Below are 23353 nucleotides of genomic sequence, written 5' to 3'. Positions count from 1 at the left end.
GAGAATTACATTGTATGCAGAAGGCACACGGACAATGAGGAAAGTTAGCTGCACAGTTCGCTGTCAAGGTGCCTTCCCAACAGTCACTGGTAGAATAATTTCCCCTTCTATTACTATGGAGTCTCCTAAAAATCTGACTAAGAAAGTATTTACTCATTTTTGCTAATTAGTTGAAAATTTCATTCGTTAGAAAGTATCATAAAATAAGATATCCGTGGAGCTTCCATTATCAACAAGGATACACTTTATATCATAATTAGCTATCATCATGGAAATGACGATAGTGTTATCATGAAGAGTTTGAACTCCTCGAACATCATCATCAAAAAAAAATTATGCCATTGGTCCTTTGTCTCTTTGAACTTTCGGCATGATTTTCTGCCCCCACTATTATCGAGGCCCAAAATCATATTAATCACACCAGCTATAGGTCAGTTGTTATAGTTATCCTCGTCGAACTGGTGTCGAGATGTTCCTCGAATGCTCGATTCTGCTCTCCCTCGAATGTACTTATTGAGGTAGCCTCATCAGATGAGTACCTTGATTTTATCCTTTAATTGGAGGTACTCCTCAGTATCATAACCATGGTCATGATAGAAGCGATAATATTTTTATTTGTTCCCCCAAGTTGATGGAGACTTCATCAATAGAAGTCCATGGAGGTATCTCTGGCTCTTGATGTCCATGAGAATTTGAGCTCCAGGGGTGGTTAGCGAGGCATAGTTATTGTAGCACCGAGGTGGAGTTCTCAGTCGAGGGGCTTTCATTAGTCAGAAGGATTGTCCTTTATCTCAGTTTGGGCACGTGTCCTCCCATGCATACTTCTTCTTATTGGGAGCCCGACCTCCCTTCTACCAACATGCAACTCGGCTCTCTTCGGCCTACGTATACTTACGGACCTGGGCCAAGAGATCAGTGGAGTCCCTCAGAGACGTCTTCTTGAGAGAGTAGATGAGGTGCTCGTTGCAGAGACATCACTTCAGAGTCGAGATGGCAATGGCTTCATCCAAGTTGCACACCTCCAATGTGGCTAAGTTGAACCATGCCACGTAATCACGTAATGATTCATTTTCCTATTAGTAGATGGAGAAGAGACTATCTGAGTTTCTAGGCTGAATTCGGTTGTTATCAAAATGAGCAAGGAACTGACATTCAAGTTGCTCAAAAGAAAAAATCAACCCCAGCTGGATGTCGGAGTACCAAACTCTCACCACTTTCTTCAAAGTCATAGAGAAGACGAGATAGAAGAGGGTATCTGAGGTGCGCTAGAGCATCATGAGGGCCTCGTAGCCCTCAAGATGATCAAGTAGATCAATAGAGCCATCATATGGCTCTACCTGCAGCATTTTGAACCAACCTAGGATCAATTCCTGGAGGATGGTGTGGGAGAAGGGCAGTCGAGAACTAAAGCTTAGGGCTTCCTCATTCCTTCTACTACCTGTCTGGACCTCAATCAAATAGTGCTTGATCTTCTATACCTTCTGCTCGAGGTCCTCCTCCTGATGGTGTGGAGAATAACTCAGGGTAGAATCTCCACCAGAGGAGGCTAGGGAGTGGTGGCATCTCTCTTCACACCTAAACCCCCATTTAGATGGTGATTGTTGGTTTTAAGGAGTAGACCATGCACATCTCATGAGTGGTTCTCGAGTGGCTGTGTCGAGAAGGCATAGCTTGGAGAGCAGACGGTGGTGGCTATTGCTACTCCATAGTTTGTTGTAGGTTGTGGATGGCATAGTCAATGCCTGGACCTATCGGATCAAGTCGTCAAACTGCTGTGGATCTACTGTCATGGGTGGCTACGCTGGTTGCACGACCTCATGAGGAGCAGACTACTAGGTGGCTCTATCTTGGCTTCGTTGAGTTGACTGTCGGCAAAATTAAGCAGTAGAGTTGTTGCATCTTGCCATTCTTCTCTCACTTAGTCGGGTTGCTAGACCCTTTCTCTAGCACCAAACTATTGCATAATGCTCTAAACTGGGGAGGAGTAGCTAAGATTGGTGGAGATCCAAGATGGAGCTAGGTGGTCGGTAATGATCCAAAGAGGATTCAGGCACTCTTTGGAACCTACAAGAAGTCCGATCATCGAAGATTCTTTGATGGAGGATTCTTCGATGTTTAAGTCAGCAGGAGCTCTGGGATCAGAAAGTGAGAGAAGAAGCAAGTTGGGGCTTTTTAGCTTAAGTAAAACTTACTCAAGGATCCTCTATGGTCCACTTTTATAGAGGAGAGGAGAAATACGTTACCTCAATTACCGATAACCATCTGGAGAATCATGGCTCATGATCCATCATGAGTAATGGGTGATTAATGGTGTTAAGTTGTGCACCATATTTGATGGTAACCGTTGGGAGTTCCACCGTAGCTGTTCAATATTTAAGAGACATGGGGTTAGCCCACGTTCTCTTTGTAACGGTTCAACATCTCAAGATCTTCGAGAGTTGTCAGTTGTAGTCATCAGACTAAGCACGACCACGAGGTTAGCAAACAAATGATGTGGTCCTCATAATGTAGCCGAGGATGATGACTTTAAGTGGAGTGTGGTATGGTCATTTGCTTCTCTCTGTTTCTCCAAGGGGGGTCCGAGTTGATGCTATAGTAATAAGGGTCCTGCCATAGAAAGAATAGGACATTCAGATGATATAGAACATCGAGATGATGCTTGTGATTGAGATCAACAAATAAGCCTCGATCTACGATCCGAGGAGGTGACGATGACTGAGGTGGTATGATCCCATAATAGTACTAATGGTTTTTGATAGTTTTTTTGCTTGTTTACTCTATCAAAATAACATAGGGAACTCAACCAATTACCTCATCTGATATAATTATAATCTAACAAGATATTTTAATATAATAAAAAAGTTAGAGACTCCCATTGCTCCTCCTAATTTGTCGATAAATGTAGACTCAGAAATAGGAGAGAATAGTTTAAAGTAATGAAATTTTTATTCTAAATGGATACATCCAGTTGTATACTCTCTCTGTAACATTCTTCCTCTCTCCTTTTCCTACTCCATTGTCACACCTCTCTCTTCTAGTAGCAGCCAGATGAATCTTCTATAGATACTATTCAATGCTTTAGATTTTGTCACATCCATTGTTTTAATTTAATCTAAAAAATGATTAAATCTTACTTAATTTTTCTTTGTTTCAATCATATATAATTTTAAGTAAATAATTCTTTAGGTTATAATCTTAGAATTATTTAATGGGAAAAGATTTTTAATCTATGCTTTAAGAGAAGCCGTAGTTTTAAGAGGAACCAAAGCCTGATACTTAGGCTTTCCTTTCCTTTTCTTCATCTCTTCCCTTCCTCCTCTTTCCTTCTTTTTCTTGTTTTCATATTCCCTATTTTATTATGTCAATAAAATAATGGTGGTTTTAAGGCTACTTTGCTCTCAAAATAAATAGATAGAAGAGGAAAATAGAAAAAGTTCGAGCTATATATGAATAACGCATGGCTTACTATGAATGAAACTGGTACTATTTATTTTGATTCCACTTGGATCTATATGGCAAGTAAGTTGCTTGACTTCCTAAGTGATTACAGTTTATATATGATGGATAGATGTATCTAGCAAGTAATATTATCAAGATGTATCTAGGAGGTAATATTATCCATCGATTTTAATGGATGATGTGGCCTAAAATCAAATCGCCTATCACAGGCTGATGCATGGCTATTAAGTGCAATTTTAGTAAAACTAATCTAGATAAGAAAAATCAGGAGATAGTCTTCTACTCTGACTCAGATTCTAGGAGTCTAGTCCTAGTGGGATAAGAACTCCACATCCATAAAAAGAGGCCCAAGGTGTTGGGTTTGTATTTCAAATTATTCTATACTATTTTTTCTTTTCTCTTATTTGTTGTTCTTTCAAAGTCTAATCTGACTTGAGCATTGGAGGATTCCTGGCTGAATCACCTCCAGTGATCTTCTTTGCTCTTCTTTTTGTGTACAAATCTGCATCTTTTTTGATTAGTGCTCTATCCATTATAGTTAGTTGCTCAGCACTCTCCAAGCTTCCACCATCATCAGATAGGATTTTGGCTACAACAGAATTTTGGTCTTCTTGAAAACTTAAGGAGAAGAGAAAATAATATAGAAAGTAATAGATAAGCTCAACCAGATGCGGAGCCTAAGTCATATCACTCACATTGTGTCGGATCCTCATCCTACTCAACAAGCACCAACTGTTATACCCACCAAGCAGTTTAGTTTACTTATAAAATATGTGCAAGCCTTGACAAACATAGGCAGATTCTACTGCCTAAAGAGAACAACCCTCTATCTAATATGTAGACACAATCCAATTGGTTAGTGAAGAGTAGTGAACAACCTCATCGAAAAAGCATTGATGAGATCGATCTGGATAGCCAAACCTTGACTTATTTAGAAGTAAGCTCAAGCAATAGATGGTCCTTCTTAGGCCAAGCTAAGTGGGCTTGAAAGGCAAACCTGATAAGAATATAAGCCTCCCATAATAATACAAATCTAAAAATTTGATTGCATTAGGATTTGTTATTAGTAACATCTAAACTACTAAAATTTTATTCTTTGTTATTGACTATCAATAAAGCTATGTTTAGCTCTCTTTTAATTATTCCATAAGCATCTCTATAGAAATAATGAGGTGATCATCGACCTCGATCATAAGTAGTGAGATAACACTAGTCGAGGTCAAAAGTCCCATCTAGAGTGTACTAAGGAGACACCCTTGGGACCAATCCCTAAGGCCTTTAGTATAAAAAGTCTTAGCTAGACTAGATCGAGGAGATACTTATAGGATCTATCTCAAGGATCACTGAGATGAAAAGTCCTTACTAAACTGGATCGAGGTGACACTTACAGGATCTATCTTAAGGACCATCATGATGAGAGTCTTAGCCAAACTGGGCTGAGGCAACACCAATAGGATCCATCCCGAGGATGACTGAGAGAAAAAATCTTAGCTTAGACTAAGTTGGATCAAAAGTCGCATGTCCAACTTGATCGGTTGTGAGTAAAGCCAGCTAAGGAGAAAATATTAGTTGAGGCCAAGTGGAATTGAAAGTGGCATGTCAAGAGGATCTACAACCTTGATAACATGACCTCAAACACTTAGACAAATCTTTCACACTACTGTAAGTGTTAAAGAAAGATTTAATTGTCATTAATTAAATTTTTTATCTAGGCTCAAGCCATACAAAAAAGATCTGGATTTGTTAGGAATGAAGGTGATTTAGACTGTATAGATAAGACCTAGATCCTTTCAAGCATGAAGATGGCTATGCTTGTGCAAAAAAAAGCTTGGATCATCCAGGAATGAAAGCAACTCAAAGTATGCAAAAAAAACTTGGATCCATCTAGGCATAGAGGCTGCTTTGACCATGCAAAAAAGTTCTTGATTCATTTAGGCATAATGTGGCTTTGGCCCACCAAGGGACAAAGGCAAAAACTCATCTCATTTGATGGCAACTCCTACGAGGTGACCTAAAAGAGGGCAAAAACCAAACTTCAGGAGGGCTCAGGTTTGGAAAAATTGACTTTAAGCCAACTCTTATGATTCAACCTCCTAAGAAAAAAGCAAAGATAAGCTCATCTCACTAAGCAATAGCTCCTAGAGCTAATCTAAAGAAGAAAGACCCAATAAAGCCGAACTCCAAAACTTAATGGCCTCTAATGGCCAACTAGGGGGCAAGGGTCTAGAAGTTGATCTCACACATAGATAGCTTTTTGAAGCCTACCTTAAAAAAGATTGCAATCTCTATGAGTTGACCTCAAGTAGTAGTGACTTATACAAAGCTGACCTCCAAGCTTAAGATCTCCAAAGACTGACCCAGGGGCAAAAATTAAAGAGCAAACCTTAATGACTCTTAAGTCAAAGAGTTGAGCTTAACAGCTCTCAAGTCAAAGAGCTGAACTTCATAGCTATCAAGTCGAAGAGCCAATCTAAATGCCTTCAGCATAGGAAGTCAACCTTAATAGCTCTCAAAATAAGAAGGGATCTTGATGGCCCAGACTGGCTGAGATTTTTGCATCTGATCACACTCAATCAGTGACCTTAAATATGGATGAAATAAGATAAGCCTAAATCTACTTATAGTTATCTAATCTGACTATTTCTTTCATTTGAGTTGAAACAAATGGCTTAGACTTAGAAGTGGGGGTATATGATATCGCCTCAACATATGGCATAGTAAGGGGCTAATTTTAGTGGAACTCTTATTTTAAGATTAACCAAGATAAAAAAAATCAAGAGATAGTCTTTTACTCAAATTCAATTTTGAATAGCCCAATCCTAGAGGGACAAGGTCTTTGTATCTATAAAAAAGAGCTTAGGATACCATGTTTGCATCTTATGTTATTCTTCATTACTCTCTTTTTTCTTATTTGCTGCTCCTCTAAAGCTATATTTGACTTGGACATTAAAGGCCCTCCAGTCAATTCAGCTCTGATCTTCTTTATTCTTCATTTTATGTGCAGATACGTATCTTTTCATGATCAATTGATTCTTGATCTATCTTTTATAATTGATCAGTTGGTGCTCTTCAGGTCCCCACCATTATTGGATAGGATTTTGGCCATAACAATGGTATAGTCCATAGATATTATTTCTACTATTATTATTTTATTTTAATAAGATGGTATATTATGAGGTTAATGTGATGCTTCTAATGATGGAATTAGAAGACTTAATAGAATTTCTTGTATTTGTCACCAATATTGGTTCGCTTATGAGGTATTTAATGATGTTGTTGATTGTTAGGGATTTTTTTTATTTAATGTTCTTCTCTTAAAATAATCTTATTTATACTTAATAAAATATAGAGAGTTTTGGAGAAGAGAATGATGCTAGTACATCAAAAATAAAGAAAAATATCAATTTATTTTTATTCATAAATGAGTGATTAATTTATATAAAGCAATTTATGTTTTTATTTTTAAATTTATTTTTCATTTTAAGAATATCTTATCATTTTTATATTGACTCATGAGTTAACCTATCTAAATTACCGATCCACTTGGATAAATAGAAAATTGAGCAAAGCAAGTTTTTGGGTTTTAGAAACTATATTTAATATGATTATTACATGCAAAGTGACCAATTATATCCATTCTTTTCATGTATAAATTCATGATTATAACATGGATTGCATAGTCCAAGTAAATGAAAATATATTTATTTGCATGTACTCTTTTGTACAATGTATATTTGTTGATTTTAATATTTATCTATTCTATATAAGAAATATAGCTAAAATAAACTTTCCTTACAAAATGATTTATTTGCTTGTCCTTTTTCTGACAAGATAGAATATTAGATTTTTTTTTTGGTGGTTAGTTTGTACTCTTGAATATGTTTAAGATCAGTTTTCTAAATATCAACTAGCCATTTTGTGCAAGGATAAAAAATAGATTACTTATGAGCTACTGCCCATGCTTTTATGATGTATAAATACCCCTCTTCTTTTAATATATATACACAAAATCAATATATATTTTATGTTTCCTCAAAAGATATTCTCTTCTTGATGTGCCTTTAATTTTAAATATATTTTTTTTTAATAATTATCAAATAGGTTAAGGAATGAAATGTATGTTGATGCCTTTTTTCTTAATAAAATAAAAATTTTTGAAGTTTACTCGTATGTGGAATGCGTGGTCTTAAATGTAACTAAAAAAGTACATTCAAAGCTACAAGATTTAAAAATACATCAAAAAAATTTATAATATTTCTATTTTATCCTATTTTTGCTTGCGAATCTTAAAGATTGATAAACCACTTTATTATATATTTAGCTACAACTTACATTTATTATACTAATTAAAATCACTTCTCATTATCTATTTTTTAACTTTTCATATGTTATTCATTATTAAAAAAATGAAAAAGTAAACATTCTCAAATTTAATTGTTATGATCTTAATATTGTCATAATATTTTACTTTAAATAAATTATTATTCTATTTTACATTCAATAATAAACTATTATCAAGCTCTTAGCATTGAATTTAAAGATTTTTCACCCCCATGCATATCGGATGTCATATGCCTTTTTTTTTATTTTTTTATTTTTATGGTAAATCAATGTTTGTTATGATCTACATTATATACAAAAGCAATAGATTTTGTCTATAGAGATTGATCCCTCTTAAATTTATTTGAAAGAATCCAATCATTTAAATAAATTTTACATATTCTAAACTAATTGAGGTTTCTAAAGTAGGTCAACTTAGAAAAAACTAGCACCACTCTTGCTGAAAAATATCTAGTGAAAGAACTTTACTTATAGTTAAACAAATTTTGGATAGAGGGGAAAGAATCTTGAGCATAAATCTAAGATCAAGTCCCAAGATAAGAGTCCCACTAAGAATATAATAATTGGGGACCATAGTATAAACTTCTATTGTAAGTGGAAGCCATGCAAATTATAGAAGGATAATTGATCTAAAAAGTCTTCAGTTTATTTTTGTTTTTTTAGTTGAATCACCAACTCAATTCCCTAAGAGAGATATAGATGCAAAGAGAAATCAAAAATTATGATTTATAGGATTCCATTATAATTTCAAAAATTTGATTAGAAATGAAAAATGTCCAAAATGGCATCTAAAATGAATAGTATTACAAGGGGCACAACTCTAATGGCATCCCATAACAATATCAGGTTACAATCAATGGACCTTTCTATCATGATTTATGTGATGGGTAAGTTAGTGTTAATAATTCAATAATTTAGATGACTTGGATTATATATTATTTTAGGTGGTTAGAAATAAATCTTATGTCTCTAGTACTTTAACTGTCAATTTTAATTTAGAGTATTATTACTATCTAACTACATTTTAAGAAGTCTAACTTAGTTTATCATAACCAACATTGCTTGATAGTCTAATCCAAGTCGTATGCTTATTATTTCCATTTTGTTTTCTCCTTTTTTTCAGCTTTAAAAAGTAAAAGGATAATCTACATTTGATGTTACTAATATAGAAAAAAAAATTGCAATAAAAAAAATATATCTGAAGAAGAGAAAATATAAGAGGTGGCAAGGGCTCTTTTTTTTGCTAAAACTGGAGCATTCATACAATTCTTGTGTGAATACATCTAAAAGAGTCAGAAAATAAATCATCCCTAAAAAATTGAGAGCCTGATTTCAAACAAGTCTAAAGAATATTTTTGGTATGCTCAGCAACATAGGCGGCCACCTAATCAGCCGCCGTATTGGCCTACTTGAAAATATGATGAATGGTGAGGCTGATGCAGCCCCACAGTCAAGTCGCAGTGTCCTATCGGAGAAGGTGGGAAATGACTCCATGCTTGTAGTTCTATGGTCAGGTCACTATAGTGGCTGAGTCCCCCCTCAATGATGAAATGGCCAGCATGCAAAGTCTAATGAGCTTAAACGATCTTGGCCCAAGCTGCATGGAGCTCTGCCTCAAGGACAGTAAGCTCATCCAACTTACTCTCTCCGATCGAAATAAGGTTTGAGCCCGATCCTCAGATCATAACACCGCACCATCCAATCTGTCTCTAACACTACCATCGAAGTTGACCTTGAGGTAAACCAGATATGGGAGATCCCAGGAGATGAAAACCCATCGAGTCATTGCACGAGCAGGATGAGAGTCCCAAATCTTTGGAGGTCTCAAAGTCACTTCAATCAACTCCATAGCTTAGATGAGAGCTCGCTCCAAAGTAAATCTCATTGAGCACCATCTGGATTCGAAGATCACTCCATTCCTCGCCAGCCAAATGTGGTAAGTAATGTAAGTGACCTGGATGGTAGTTGCTCTAGTTGCCTTACTTCTAACAGTCTGGTTGAGAAACTCTAAGAAAGTTTGGATCGAAGCCCAAACATGAATAAATCGATGATACTAACCTGTGAGGTACCATATCTATCTGGCCCTCGAATACTGAAAGAGGACACGCTTCTCTATTTCATCCTCGACATTGCAGGATGGGCACCCAGTCAGAAGGTCCAAGCATCTATTCCTCAGAATAACTTTGGTTGGAAGCTAGCCCCAAGCCACCTTCTATGGGAACAGACTCACCCTTAGATGCACTCCTATCCTTCAAATCCAGCCAGCATCCAGATATCTAGTGGAGTCTTGCCGAAATTGGCAATATAAATTAGCTATCATTGCTCTCGGTATGCAAGAAGATCTCTAGATTCTAACATCACGGTACCAATGCATGGGAATCACAATGGAACACACTCACTCCCCCAGTTGCCTGTCAAAAATATAAGTAAGAGCCCCTTGATTCCAGCCTAAGGTCACTAACCCTCAAGGATGTAGCAGTCTCAGGGTAAAGGAAGCTCGACCAGTGGCTCAATGGCAGGTCAGTCAATCACGAATCCCGTAGAAAGTCCATGAATCTATTATCCCCCACAAGCTACCTCGTTGAAGCAATTATATCGGAGGCTCGCTGACAAATCTCCTTCCAAAGGAAAGAGTTGTTCTAGTTGGCTTGAATCTTCTCATGCACAAGCCAAGGACCATATCGGGCTCTCATCATTAAACTTCATGGACTCTCCAGCTGGAGCACTAGTCTGACTGTATACCAAGCGATGTTGTTATTAGGATTTGACATTGCAGACTTTTCATAATAATATTATATTATTGAAATATAATTTGTTTTTCTTCTACTTAAGTTCCAAACAAACGAGAATGTAATAGTTGGTGAAATTATATGCATTCATATAATCCCATAACTAAAGTTTTCTTATATATAGCAGCTTAATTATCAAATTTCTTTTAAATCAATATTTGAAATTTCATATCTATTTGGGCATGCTACTCCATTACTTGTTAATGTGGAGACAAATAAATGGAGGAATGGGTACATATATTGGACCTGGCCTTCTTTCAAATCCAGTCCAACCTTAGCCATTCTTCTGTCCACTCCAACCTTAGCCATTTCTAACCGGCCCAGTCCAACCTTGCCCATATCTAATCGAGGACGCTCTCAATATTCCCGTCTCTGGAGGCATTATTTTACTCTTATTTGCTTCCCATGCGCCCCGAGCTCTCACAGTAAGACCGTGATCCGCTTACGTGTCACATCACAGTTGGTGCACAAAAATATCTTCGTTGCCCTCGCTGTCTATAAACCAGATGTACTCGGACAAAAGTGTACACTCTTCCTCGTTCTCTTCTCTGCCGGCGCGGCGAGCCCTAGGGTTTCTTCTGCTCTTCTCTCGCTCATTCCAAGGTGAGAGATCCCGTTGAAACCGTCTTGCGATTCTTGATCTCTGCTACGAGATCCCTCGGATTAATAAAAAATTTGGCTGCTTTCGATCGGTGGTACTGGATCTCCGGTTGAAAAAATTGGATAGTATATTTTGTTTACTTCTTTTTTAAATGGTTCAGATCTTTTCTTTTGTGTTTGATCTTAGATTCTTTTAACATTTTACTTTCAGTAGTATCCATCTGTTAGGATCTGTTGGTTGATAGAGATTTTTCGATCTTCTTTTTTGTTAGGTCTTTACAGGATACATTTGTTTTGAGATGTCTGTTAGTAACTGGATTTGGATGGAATCTTCCTCAGAGTTAATGTGATTTTATTGATACTCTTGAATAGGTTTTAGAGTTGGCAATTATTTTTTTATGGGTCATTTTATTATTTTCTGATACTATTGAACTTTCTTAGAATAGAGTCCAACTAACCGAAGGAACCAAACCGGCGTTTTTTTTGACCGTTGCGGACGTTTCTGTTGTGTGCTTTGAGATTAACGTTGCGGACCGTTCCCGTTTGATTGCCGACGATCTGTGTGGCACCGGAGTGGATGGTGAGCAACCCTGGGAACCATCGTGGGGCCTCAAAGGCGGGGGATAGGCTGGAGTCGAGCTGGAGGAGGGCAATGCAAGTGCGCACCATGTGGGTCTCATCGGAACCATCATCGGAGGAGGTGGAAGAGCTCATTAGACGCTTCCTAGAGGTGGTCGATCTCTCGGAGGAGGATCTAAGGGAGGAATTGGAGGGTTGGGCGGCTTCGACGGTGGTGGTGAGGAGCCTTGGTGGGAGAGTAGCGGTGGAAGCAGTGGCAAGGGATTTTCGACTGCGGGCTGGATTGAAAGGGGAGGTGGCGGGCTATGGGTTGGAGAATGGCTTTCTTCTCTTCCGATTCAAGAAGGCTAGGGAGAGGGATTTGGTACTTCGTCGGTCGTGGGTGGTCACGGGTCAATTGCTGGCGGTGGAGCTATGGCGACCCGGTTTCTTTCTAGTGGAGGGGGCCATCCAATCGGCCCTGGTTTGGGTCTGATTGCCGTGGCTTCCGATGGAGTTTTGGGGAGAGACAGTGATCCGAGGAGTCCTCTATTTGGTTGGAGAGTTTTTGTTGGTGGACAAATGCATAGTGGAGAAGAGGAGGCTCGGATTTGCTCAGGCATGTGTGAAGCTCGACCTCTCATGGTCGTTGAGACTAGGGGTGCTGATCAAGGGTTCGGAGGGCCCCTTTCGGTAGAGATTCATGTACGAAAACCTTGACAAAGTTTGTCTCCGATGTGGATGCTTCCATCTTCCGGAGGAGGCATGCCCGGTTGGAGGGGGAGGAGGAGGCTTGGCGGTTGGCCTATGTTCAGAGAACGTCATCTAGATCGGAGGGCAGGAGATGGGAGTGGTGGATGGAGGGTTGCGCTTGCGGTCATGGTTGGTGGCCATCTGACGATGGTTGCCTGGGTCGGAGGCGTCAGCTGGTTTAAGGAAGAAGGAGATTGAGCCGACTCGGCCCATTAAGTCGGAGCCCAAGGTGAGTAGACTCAGAAAGGAGCAAACTCAGGTGGGCTCAGATCGGGTTGACTTGACGGCTGGATCCAACGATTGGATCAAGCTGGCCAAGATCGTATGGCGGTGATCGCCTCTTTGACTTAGGCCTGGATCAACGGCTTGATCAGGCGACGGGGTGTCGAGATTGGTGCTGGGAGAGATTCGGGCTTGAACCTGGGCGCAGTCCGGCCTACCAACACTTTCAAACCCGTTGGTGCTGGGCTGGGATGCAGGTGATGGCCCGTTTGAAGGTGTTGTAGGCGGGTCGGTGGGGACTTTGGGTGCGGGGCCCGATCCCTTGATTTTGATGCGGGTCGGGTGCATGTGAGGCCCAGTGGGCGGGAAATAGGGCTAGGTGGGTCCAAGAGAGGTCCAGTGAAGAAGAATAGGGCCAAAGGCAAGGCCATGAACCCTCCGGTGGCTCGGGCAGAGTCAATAGCTAGCGATGGAGGCTCTGGGGTCTTCATCTTTATCTTCTCAGCCAGGATCCCGAGGGAGGATGAAAAGGCACCATTTCAGATGGAGGAGTTGGCGATTGATCCTAGTGCCAGGAGGGGCATTCTGAGTAGGGGATGGAGCGCTAGATGGAGTGTGCCTCTGTGCCTCTTGGGAGAGGATCCGGTGCATATGGATGGTTCGGTGGGAGGTCAGGACTTGAACCATGAGGATGCAGTAGTCTAGTTGAGGCAGGCTATTTAGAGGGTGGGGGAGAGTCCATGAGCAATGGACTTGGTGGTAGCTGGGACTGAGGCAGACATTCGAGCTAAGTGGGGTACTGGTGTGGATCCCTTTCTTCGCCAGTCGTCACAATAAGGCTGTTGATTTGGAATATCTGGGTGATGGAGAATTTTTTTTTTTTTAATGGGTCATTTTGTTATTTTCTGATAGTATTGAAGGAACTTTCTTTTTGCATGCTTTTGCTTCTTCACTAATTTATGTGTACTTTATTATTTGCTATTAATCTAGATAAAGTCTTATGTGCTGTTGTTTACCCATTTTGCTTTTCCGTTATATAATGTGATCTATCTCATTCAAGATTTACACCTTTTCAACATGTCCTCTATTATCTATGAATACCTTTCATGTTTTGTTTCTCCTTCTCATTACTTTATATTTGTCCTCCTTCCAGATTGAAGGGAGATCTAGCTGTTGACTTGTTTAACAAAAATGAGGCCCATTTTTTGTGGTAACTTCGAATATGATGCTCACCAATCTGAGATCGAGCGACTTTTCAACAGATATGGGAGGGTTGAAAGAGTAGACATGAAATCAGGTAATTTTTTATCCATTTTTAAGATGATGTCAATTCATTGTTCTAAGCCATTTTTTTGACCTTTAGGATTGTCATCTGATGTACTACAAGTTAATAAAGGCCCGTTTGGGTATTCCTACAGGATTGACCTGAAAATCCTGTAGGAATAGGGCCTATTGGCCCATCTAGCTTGCATTTTCTAAAAGAAGGAAAGGAGGGAAAGAAGGAAGAAAGGAAAGAAACAAAGAAAAAAATAAGGGAAAGAAGAAGGGGAGAGTACGAGATGGCTGGGTTATCTTGTTCTATGGAGTAACTGATAGGCTCCCATTCCATGGGATTTAAAATCTTGGTTAATACATTAGATTCATTCTTTAGTCCTTTTAACTTTTTTTTGTTTTTGACTGAACACATTAATTTGTGGATATTCTTTGGAATTTACAACTGAAATGCTGAAGAATTATTCCTGGATGCTGATATTGAACCATGATTTATTTCCTAGTATTGCTATCCTTTTCACAAATTGCTGCACAACTGATGCCGTCAAAACCTTCGGTTGGAGAAGTGTATTAGTGTATACCATGACAGCTCTATATTTATATATATAATTTCATGCTAGGTATTACAATATTAGCATGGCTGTAGATAGTTCTTAATTGAATGGAATCTTGATATCCTGCTATACTAAGTTCAAGATACATGAAAGATCTAAAACTAATTCTGGTCCATGCTGATGGGCATATATTTACTGAAAATCATTAATTTTGTTTAATATACGCAATGCCCTTTAGCAGATAACAAGCTAGGGACAATAATCCATGCCAGAGTCATAATATGTGGGCATATCCTACTATTGATGCCATTTCTCAAGCAGGAGAGTCCCTCCCTTTCTCAAAGCTGGCATGTTAGAACTGCATCAGCTCTCAGCTTTGACATGACATAGCCATGGAGGACCTTTTATTGAGTTTTACAAGAGATTTGGATTCCGGATAAGTCTAGCAAATCGTTATTTTTTTAATTGTAAGCCCCCCATACTCAACAATTTCTTTCATGCAGGAATGTATTGGATCACACATGCTCTTCCTGGCTGATGGGCTGTGCATCGCCTTTCTTGCCTGAGCTCGAGTCTCATCTTGTGTATTTCCAGGAGCTGATCTGTTCCACCATTCATTATGGCATCTGTTCACCTGGAAACATTTCCCCAAGAGACCATTGCCTTTCATTTTCCATGAACTTTGACCACTGTCCCAATCTGCTCATTTTTCCATGCCGATCTCGCGGCCAGGCTGGAGAATAGATGGCGAACACATAATCTGTTCGATGGCCTACCACGAGAGACCTTCTTTTGGATTGTTATACCATGACGTCATTTAGTTCTACACATGAGGTCTGTTGTTGATTTTCTTGTCCGCTAGTTTCTAGCATTCACAGAGATGGAGAGATGTTATGCAAATGTCTTTGCAGAGTCTTTGAATGTTTCATTGGAGCCATAGGTCTTAGCTCTCTCTTTGTTATACAAGGAGTTTATTGGTCTAAATTTCTTATTAAGATAAATTTGATTCAGTTCTTTTTGTTTTGCCATCAAATTTTGTAGGATTTGCATTTATCTACATGGATGATGAACGTGATGCTGAGGATGCAATTCGAGCACTTGATCGGACTGAATTTGGTAGACAAGGGCGACGACTACGTGTTGAGTGGACAAAGGTATGAGTTTGTTTTGCTGGCCAGTGAATAAGTGAAGCTCTGAAAAGTTTGGCTTTTATATTTTTCATTGGATATCTCAAAATTGTATTTCCAGCAAGAACGTGGTGGTAGGCGATCTGGCAGTTCAAGAAGATCTCCAGCCAATGTGAGGCCAACGAAGACCTTGTTTGTCATAAATTTTGATCCAATCAATACCAGGATGAGAGACTTGGAGAGGCATTTTGAACCATATGGAAAAATTTTGAATATTAGGATTAGAAGAAATTTTGCTTTCATCCAGTTTGAATCACAGGAGGATGCCACCAAAGCATTGGATGCTACCAACATGAGGTCACTACCCTTACATGCAAGTTCATTTTTTATATATTGCACAAATCTTATATACATTTTCTTTTTTCTTGTTAAATAAATTTGGACTGCTCGTTCTGAGCAATGGTTTTTCCTATTGCCTTATGGAACCTTTTTTTTTTTTGTTTAAATATCAACATTCTATCTTCTAACATCTTTATAAGTTGATACTAATTGCTGTGCAGTCACTGGTTCATGTGAATAAAAATTTTAGCTTTCAGAAAACACAAGCTGCAATTATCAAAATATACATTTTAATTGATATCTCTGTGTCATATTTGTGGTCAAAATTTTAGTTATTGTTTTTGCTAGCTTGTGAGTTATATGTTGGCATTCTGGTGTATGCACACACTTTGTTCGTAAGTTTTGATTATTAATATATGCAGATGTATCTTTTATAGCTCATAGGATCCATATTCTAATATTACTGAAATACGATGCCTGAAAGTGAACTCCGAGCTCATCATTTCAATATTCTAATATTACTGAAATACGATGCCTGAAAGTGAACTCCGAGCTCATCATTTCAATATTCTAATATTACTGAAATACGATGCCTGAAAGTGAACTCCGAGCTCATCATTTCAATGTTTCTGTCCTTATTTTGGATGTGCAGAAATTTAACAGCGAACCTGGAAACCTAAACTGGTGGTAACAGTCTGAGGTTCTCTAGTTTCTTTGCTTGTAAGGTGTCTTTTAAGGCTGTTAATAGTGATCATTTTCAGGCATATATTTCATTGAGGAAACCACACTTTTAGGCAAAGAGAATATAGAATTATCCATGGAATATAAGATGAGCTTCTCAATAGTTTTGTCATAGCCCGTGCTATCGCGGCGCATCTTGCTAGAAACTGCTGGTTCCATGGAAGGATCACTGTTTCTAGTGACTGTCTAAAGTATTACAGGTTGTCCCTAACAGTTACTGTGGAAATTGGGTTCATGTTACAACAGAGGGCAGATGAGGAAATGCAATGTTGAAGAGTCTCAAACAAATTGCTGATACCAACTGAAATTGATAATAAATCGCATTGCTTTAGTGGATCATTTCACTAGAATGCCTCTAATACATTTACAAATGTGGTGACAGAGACCCATTTCAATAGCACCAAATTATTTATAACACCCATTGAGTTCCCTCTAAAACCAATGTTTACATCTGTATGGGGTACATTGGGTTAAGTTTATTGTATTCCAGGTTGACATGATAGGATGAACATTTATCTAATGTAATCTATTAACTTCTCCGTGATGTTAATTCGTTGCTTACAGGTCCTCTTAATTCTTTGACTTGCAAATGTTTATTCTTTCAGAACTAAAACTATTGAAATTTGGACTGTGGCTCAATGTGTTGATAATGATCACCTGTTTTTGCATCACCAAAGATGCTATAATATCAAACTTCGAACAATTTGGACATTTTTCATTTGATTGATGTAAACAAATCAAATAACTGATCTGATTGTCTTTTCTAATTTCTTTTGCATCGGATATGCAGCAAGTTGATGGATCGGGTTATTTCAGTGGAGTATGCCCTCCGCGATGATGATGAAAGAAGAAATGGGTACAGCCCTGACAGAAGAGGCCGGGATAGATCTCCAGAGAGGAGGAGAAATGATCGTGGGCGATCTGCAAGTCCCTATGGTAGAGGCAGGGAGAGGGCTAGCCCTGATTATGGTCGTGGTCCCAGCCCATATAACAAACCTGAACAAAGGGGTAGTCCTGATTATGGTAGAGCTGAAAGCCCTGTTTATGAGAGGCATCGCAGGTTAGCATCATTAATTATTTTCATATTCCTCACAGGTATTATATTATTAATTGTGTTCTGCATATCTTGTTGCTGGTTATGCAGTCGCTCACCCAGGCAGGAGAGATCTTAAGATCGGCTCCGGTACCATGTGATTTTCTGCTCTCTGTTTGTGGTACAGGTAAATTGTTTATGGTATGCTCGGCATAGATCTTTCTTTAGGTACTTCAAACATAACAGACTGACAAATTTCTGGGACCATGCACTTCTTTTTGCATTAGGGCTTATATATCATGTAATTTGCTGCAGTATGGATTTGTTGTTTACTCATACAATTGGACAAAAAAAGAAAAAAAGTTCAGTTCAATGTTCGAATCAGTTTTTAAAGTGTTGTTGTATTGGCGCTTGAAAATTTTATGGTTGTCTTTCTATTTAATGATTGTCTTGCAGCTATTCCTGTCCAAATTTCGTTTCTGAGTACTATTACACGTTAAGAATGAGGATTGGTACGTGTGGCTTGAAGCAGCCTGTCTGAAGTAATACATTACAGAATAAATTTTTTACACCAACTCTAGAAATTGTTGGAGAGCCTATCATTTGTTGGCTTTTAGAAGGAATATAAGCTACCATCAATTCTGTGGTTACTTTGAACTCAAATTTTTTGGGAGCTTGTACTACACATCTCTGGTTTCTTCCTGTAGCCATATTTACCATGCCATATGTAGCACGGTTACATGCTGAGGCTGTTTAAATCAGATATAAGAAAATGTGAAACAATTAGGATAAAAAGTAAGTAACGTTATGTATTTTCTTTTTGGATTTGTAAATGTTTTCTTGCATCTTTAATTGCAGCACTATCAATATATTTTTCAATTTGCTGAAATGTTTTCCATGATCTCTATATTTGAGGTAGAGCTCACCATTTGGAGTTAGATTATTGGTATGGATTTGTTGGGTTAATATAAAATAGATTGAAATGTGTTGTGGATTTAAAAAGTTTTAAGGATTAAAATATCCAAGTCCTAATCTTAATTCTATTTTTTTTCCCAATCTTTTTTATTCCTCACCAACTTTATAAACAGCATTTTTCTTCCAACTGTTATAAACAATTTTTTTAAAGCTAGGTTTGTATATTTATCTATAAGCTTCCTCAACAATCCTTCCCAACGTTTAGTAAGTACCAGAGAGCCTCCGATCCATCACCATCTGGCAGTATACTACTGATCAAATCAGATAGTTTTGAGGCTTCATTTTCAACGTTGTGCCAATCCCTATTCTCAACATTCTCAGCCAAATTCTCCTGCAAGTCAGCTAGATCTTTTTGCAAATTCTCTCTATCAATTTCATCTTGAGCCGCTTTCTCCAATATTTCAAAATATTCAAATCGGAGCTCTTAAAAATGGGCTTGAAATAGTATTTTACTAACTAATTGGACTATTTTGATGTTCTCGACTTAAGGTAATGTGACATTCTGTCACCACCATTTCATCGAGGACAGAAAACTATGGTCATACTATGAACTTTGTTATCTGGTCTCAGTCTTCCATGAGTAGTTGCAACCGTCCCAATTCACCATCTATATTTCACCCATAGGCAAAAACTGAGTTAAAGAGTCAGTGTTAGAACATGCTAGACTTCAGCTCAGTAGATGCCAGAAAACCTTATATTTCACTGACGTAACATGGGATGCATGCAGAGAGAGACACAAACACAACATACCACAGTGAAACGTAATAACAGTATTTGACATTCTCCTCACTTATATTGGTTGGACCATTTCTGTTGTATTTTTTTTCTCTTGCAGGGAAGATAATTGGACTATTATATTAGAATATGAACTTGGCAATATGCAAACTGATTAACACAACTCATTATGGGACACCATTAGCTTATTTGTCAACATTGCCGAGAGCATGTTATTGTCTCTCCCACCATTCTGCATTCTTCATGAAGAAAAATTAGTTTGCTTGGATTTGTTTATCAGGCCTAATTAATTTAATGGTTTTTATTCAAAGCTACATGTTCGCTTGATGTTGGATGGGTTTTAAAATGCTTCCGAATGTATAGAATCTGTTGGATAATCTTAAAATGGTCTTCAGTGTATTATCATCTCATCTTACCTGTAAGTGGTTCTCTGAACTTTGAAGTACCAAATGAAGCTATTGTTAGCTTCATGTCACCACCCTCCAAATGAAACCAAAAAGCTCTCGATAGTGCTCTTCATCTTCTTTATCCGATTTTTGGAAAGAGAGGAAGAAGAGGAGAAGGGAGAGAGAAGGAAAGAGAGGGAGAGAGAAAAGAAGATGAAGTCAGAGGAGGAGATGAGGATAGAAGCAGTGACAGCCCAGGGATGGGGGTGGTAGCAGCAATGGTTGGATGGTCGCTGGTGAGGGTTGTATGACCATATTGGGAACAAAGGTTTGGGGAGGTTAAAACTTGGTTATTTTAGTTTTTGGACTCTTTTCAATGAATGTCATATTTTATTTCATTTTAAAATAATTTAATAAATCTACATCAATCACCTCACTCTAAATTTGCTATGTAAGAGTACCGACAGCAAGCTCTACCCTAATTGGGATAAAGGTAGAGATATTACAATAAATTAAAAAAATATAGGATTGGCATTAAAGGTGCAGAAAAATATTTATAAATCAAGATAAAATATAATATATTATTTATATTTTATTCTAAAGTTATGCTTATGGAAATAGTTATGCCATAACTTAGGCCAATTTTTGTTTGATTTTGTGTTTGAATGGCCAAAGTATTATTTTTGGAATGAATTTTATTTATTTTTGGTAAAAAAAATGAATTTTAATTAATAATTCTTATATGTGAGAAAGTGAAAAAAAGACATAAAATTTACATTTTTGCCAAAAAAAAAAAAGCTCTTTCTTGGGATAATTATGTTTCTTTAAGCAAGTTTGACCGACAACGATTCCTTGGTTATGCCTTTTTTTTACCAAATACTATTTGGCAGACATAAGGTTTACAAACCTTATGCCAGTTTTATGCTCGGTGTAAACCTTATGCCAGTTTTATGCTCGAACCAAGCTCAATCATGTTAGTGAATACCTAAAATTATCCGATGAACTTTATGCCAGTTTTATGCTCGAACCAAGCTCAATCATGTTAGTGAATACCTGAAATTATTTGATGGAAGTGTTGCCCAAATTATGACCACCAATATAGGAATAAGGCCTTATGACTTGGTTGTTATTTAGTCTTATTACTTTTCAGACAAAAAGATAGGACCATGCTAGTGTCCAATAATTTTTGTTAACAATTTGAATTCCTACTAATGAAGTGTATCCATTCTCTTATTTATTAAAAGAAAAAAAGAAAACGTAAATTCTGTTCTCTTTCTTTTCTCTCTCATATTCTTCTTATTTCTGCTTCAAACAAACTAATATACAATTTTCAGGAAATGATATAGTATTCATTAGTACATACCCATAGCCAGCTGATATAATCTAGAAAATTAAGCATTCAGCTATCTAATAATCTTTTCTAGATAAATTAATATATAATTTTAAAAACATAGTATTTTAATATACAGTTCATGGCTAGTTGACGTATGCTTACTAGTTATATAGCTATCTAATACATATCTTTCAACAAATTGATATATAATTTTTATGATATAATAAATCAATTGATATATATTTGATAAATTAGTCATTCATCTATTTAGAATATATCTTTATGTAAATTGATACGTAGTTTCTAGAAATAAAATAGATAACAGATTTTTTTTATTTTTTATTTTTTATTTTTTATTTTTTATTTTTAAATAACAGAATAGCTGAACTCCATGATTAGGAGAAAGCTCTGATTTATCTCTTAACTGATATGTGCCATTGGATATGTGATCCTTGCATCAGAGGATCAAATTGTATGGATTGATATTACGACTTCAGCCTTTGCTCAAAGCAATGGCGGGCCGATAGAATTTAGTTTGCGGCTGCACATTGTGGCCTAGAGTTACAAGATAGTCCAAATTAATTGCTTTCTTATCAATTAAAATATGTTTTTTCACTTCCATCTTTTGGGAATCATCGATGATATATTGAAGTACTCTCCTATAATCCTTCCAAAGTTTAGTTTTATCTTATGGAATAAGTTATAATAAAACCTAACATTACTACTGTTATAGAGGAGATTCATCGATCAGGACTAATCCTCCATTGAGATGCATCGAAGATCATATTGTGAGGTCACATCAGCTGTAAACTGAGAACTATCAATTCGATCAATTGCATAGGCAAAATCTGCGTCTGACATCTACGACTAACAATCTTGATTTAAAGAAGATGGAGAATATTTTTCTCTCAATAAGGAGCCAGAATGTGGCCTAATGACATGTAGAGCTAGGCTTAATAAACTTACAGATTTTGGTTAGTAGCCTGCAAGCTTGACTTCCAAATAAAAGAGATACGAAGGGGACTCTCATATAAGCAAGTAAAAAAACTCAAACACTTGGAGGAGGACAAGCTCGAATGGAGGGGATAGGAGATCTCTCTCCATTCTTTCGACTCGTGATTTTCTCTTTACTATTTTCAAAGCTCTAATTAATTTAAGCATCGGAGGGTCCTCCACCAGAATATCCTTGGTGAGTGTGGACTTTCTTTGTAGGTACCCTCCGACGTCTGTAGATCTCGATCGATGTCCAACTCCAGCCACATCAGCACCTCCTTGAAATATTGCAGTAATAGATTGGCATTAGAGGAATGGCCTATTATCTATTTTTAGGAGAAAAGAAAATATGGTGCTAACGAGAGTGCAAAACTCTGCCTCCTCCCATCGATAATCTATCCATCGTAGCTAGAATAGCACCACCCTTGGGCCATTACCATGCAACCCCTGGCTACAACGGATTCGCCGCCACTTGACAACCTGGCTCACCAGATTCAGGTGCTGTGTAGCAATTATAACAGGTGACAGAGCGGTAACAACAGCGCATGGAGTTCTCCTACCATCTCAGCTGGCGATCTCACTCTCAGAGTCTGAGATTCACTCCCCAACAACATTCCCATCACTCCCTTGAGATGGCAGCCCATTCCTTATCCTATTGAAGTTAGAGGGAGGAGACACATTTGAGGAGCTGTTCCTCCACTGATGATTCAGTTCTAGCCTGCTTCTCTAGACCTAAAAGATCTTGACAGAAGGAAGAACTCTAGAGGAGAGTTCAAGACATCGAACATCACCTCGGTGAAGTCCAGAATGGGCCTCATCAGATGGCCTCGACTTCAACTCTTAACCACCATTTTTTCAGGCCATTCTGGAGAAATCGATTACGAATCGGTTCAAAGTACACCAGCTGGAGCCATATGATGGTTCCACGGGCCCCCTTGACCACACGCAGGGTTATAAAATCCTCATGATGCTATAGGATGCCTTGGATGCCCTCTTTTGCCTCGTCTTCCCGACCATCCTTAGAAAGTCGGTATGGGCATGATATCTTGGACTCCAATCAGGATCCCTTCATTCATTCGAGCAACTTGATAGGTGGTTCATTAATCACTTTAGTAACTGCTGACCCTAACCAAAAAACTCAGA

The 23353-nt window shown here is 37.9% G+C and overlaps 1 protein-coding gene across 3 annotated transcripts; it reads left to right on the top strand.

The window, feature by feature from the left end:
• The first annotated feature begins 11055 nt into the window (after window positions 1–11055).
• LOC105054592 (serine/arginine-rich splicing factor RS41) lies at window positions 11056–18181 on the top strand. Of its 3 annotated transcripts, none has more exons than XM_010936135.4 (6): window positions 11056–11192; window positions 13876–14019; window positions 15590–15702; window positions 15797–16032; window positions 17546–17815; window positions 17900–18181. In XM_010936135.4, the coding sequence occupies exons 2-6, from the start codon at window positions 13914–13916 to the stop codon at window positions 17925–17927; spliced, it is 753 nt and encodes a 250-aa protein (XP_010934437.1). In that variant the 5' UTR covers window positions 11056–11192; window positions 13876–13913; the 3' UTR covers window positions 17928–18181. The 3 variants fall into 3 exon arrangements, with proteins under 3 accessions (XP_010934437.1, XP_010934439.1, XP_010934438.1); XM_010936137.1 differs by lacking the exon at window positions 11056–11192 and adding an exon at window positions 15052–15382; XM_010936136.2 differs by lacking the exon at window positions 11056–11192 and adding an exon at window positions 15052–15488.
• Window positions 18182–23353: the final 5172 nt, after the last annotated feature.

The sequence above is a fragment of the Elaeis guineensis genome, chromosome 12 (assembly GCF_000442705.2).
Source record: "Elaeis guineensis isolate ETL-2024a chromosome 12, EG11, whole genome shotgun sequence".
Taxonomy (NCBI): domain Eukaryota; kingdom Viridiplantae; phylum Streptophyta; class Magnoliopsida; order Arecales; family Arecaceae; genus Elaeis; species Elaeis guineensis.
This window is presented reverse-complemented; position numbering and strand designations above follow the sequence as displayed.

Excerpts from the sequence above, each read along its gene's own strand:
- LOC105054592 (XM_010936135.4), top strand. The coding sequence starts at position 13,914 with ATGAGGCCCATTTTTTGTGGTAACTTCGAATATGATGCTCACCAATCT. Across the intron at positions 14,020-15,589 it reads AAGAGTAGACATGAAATCAG|GATTTGCATTTATCTACATG; the intron begins GTAATTTTTTAT and ends CAAATTTTGTAG. Across the intron at positions 16,033-17,545 it reads TTGGATGCTACCAACATGAG|CAAGTTGATGGATCGGGTTA; the intron begins GTCACTACCCTT and ends TCGGATATGCAG.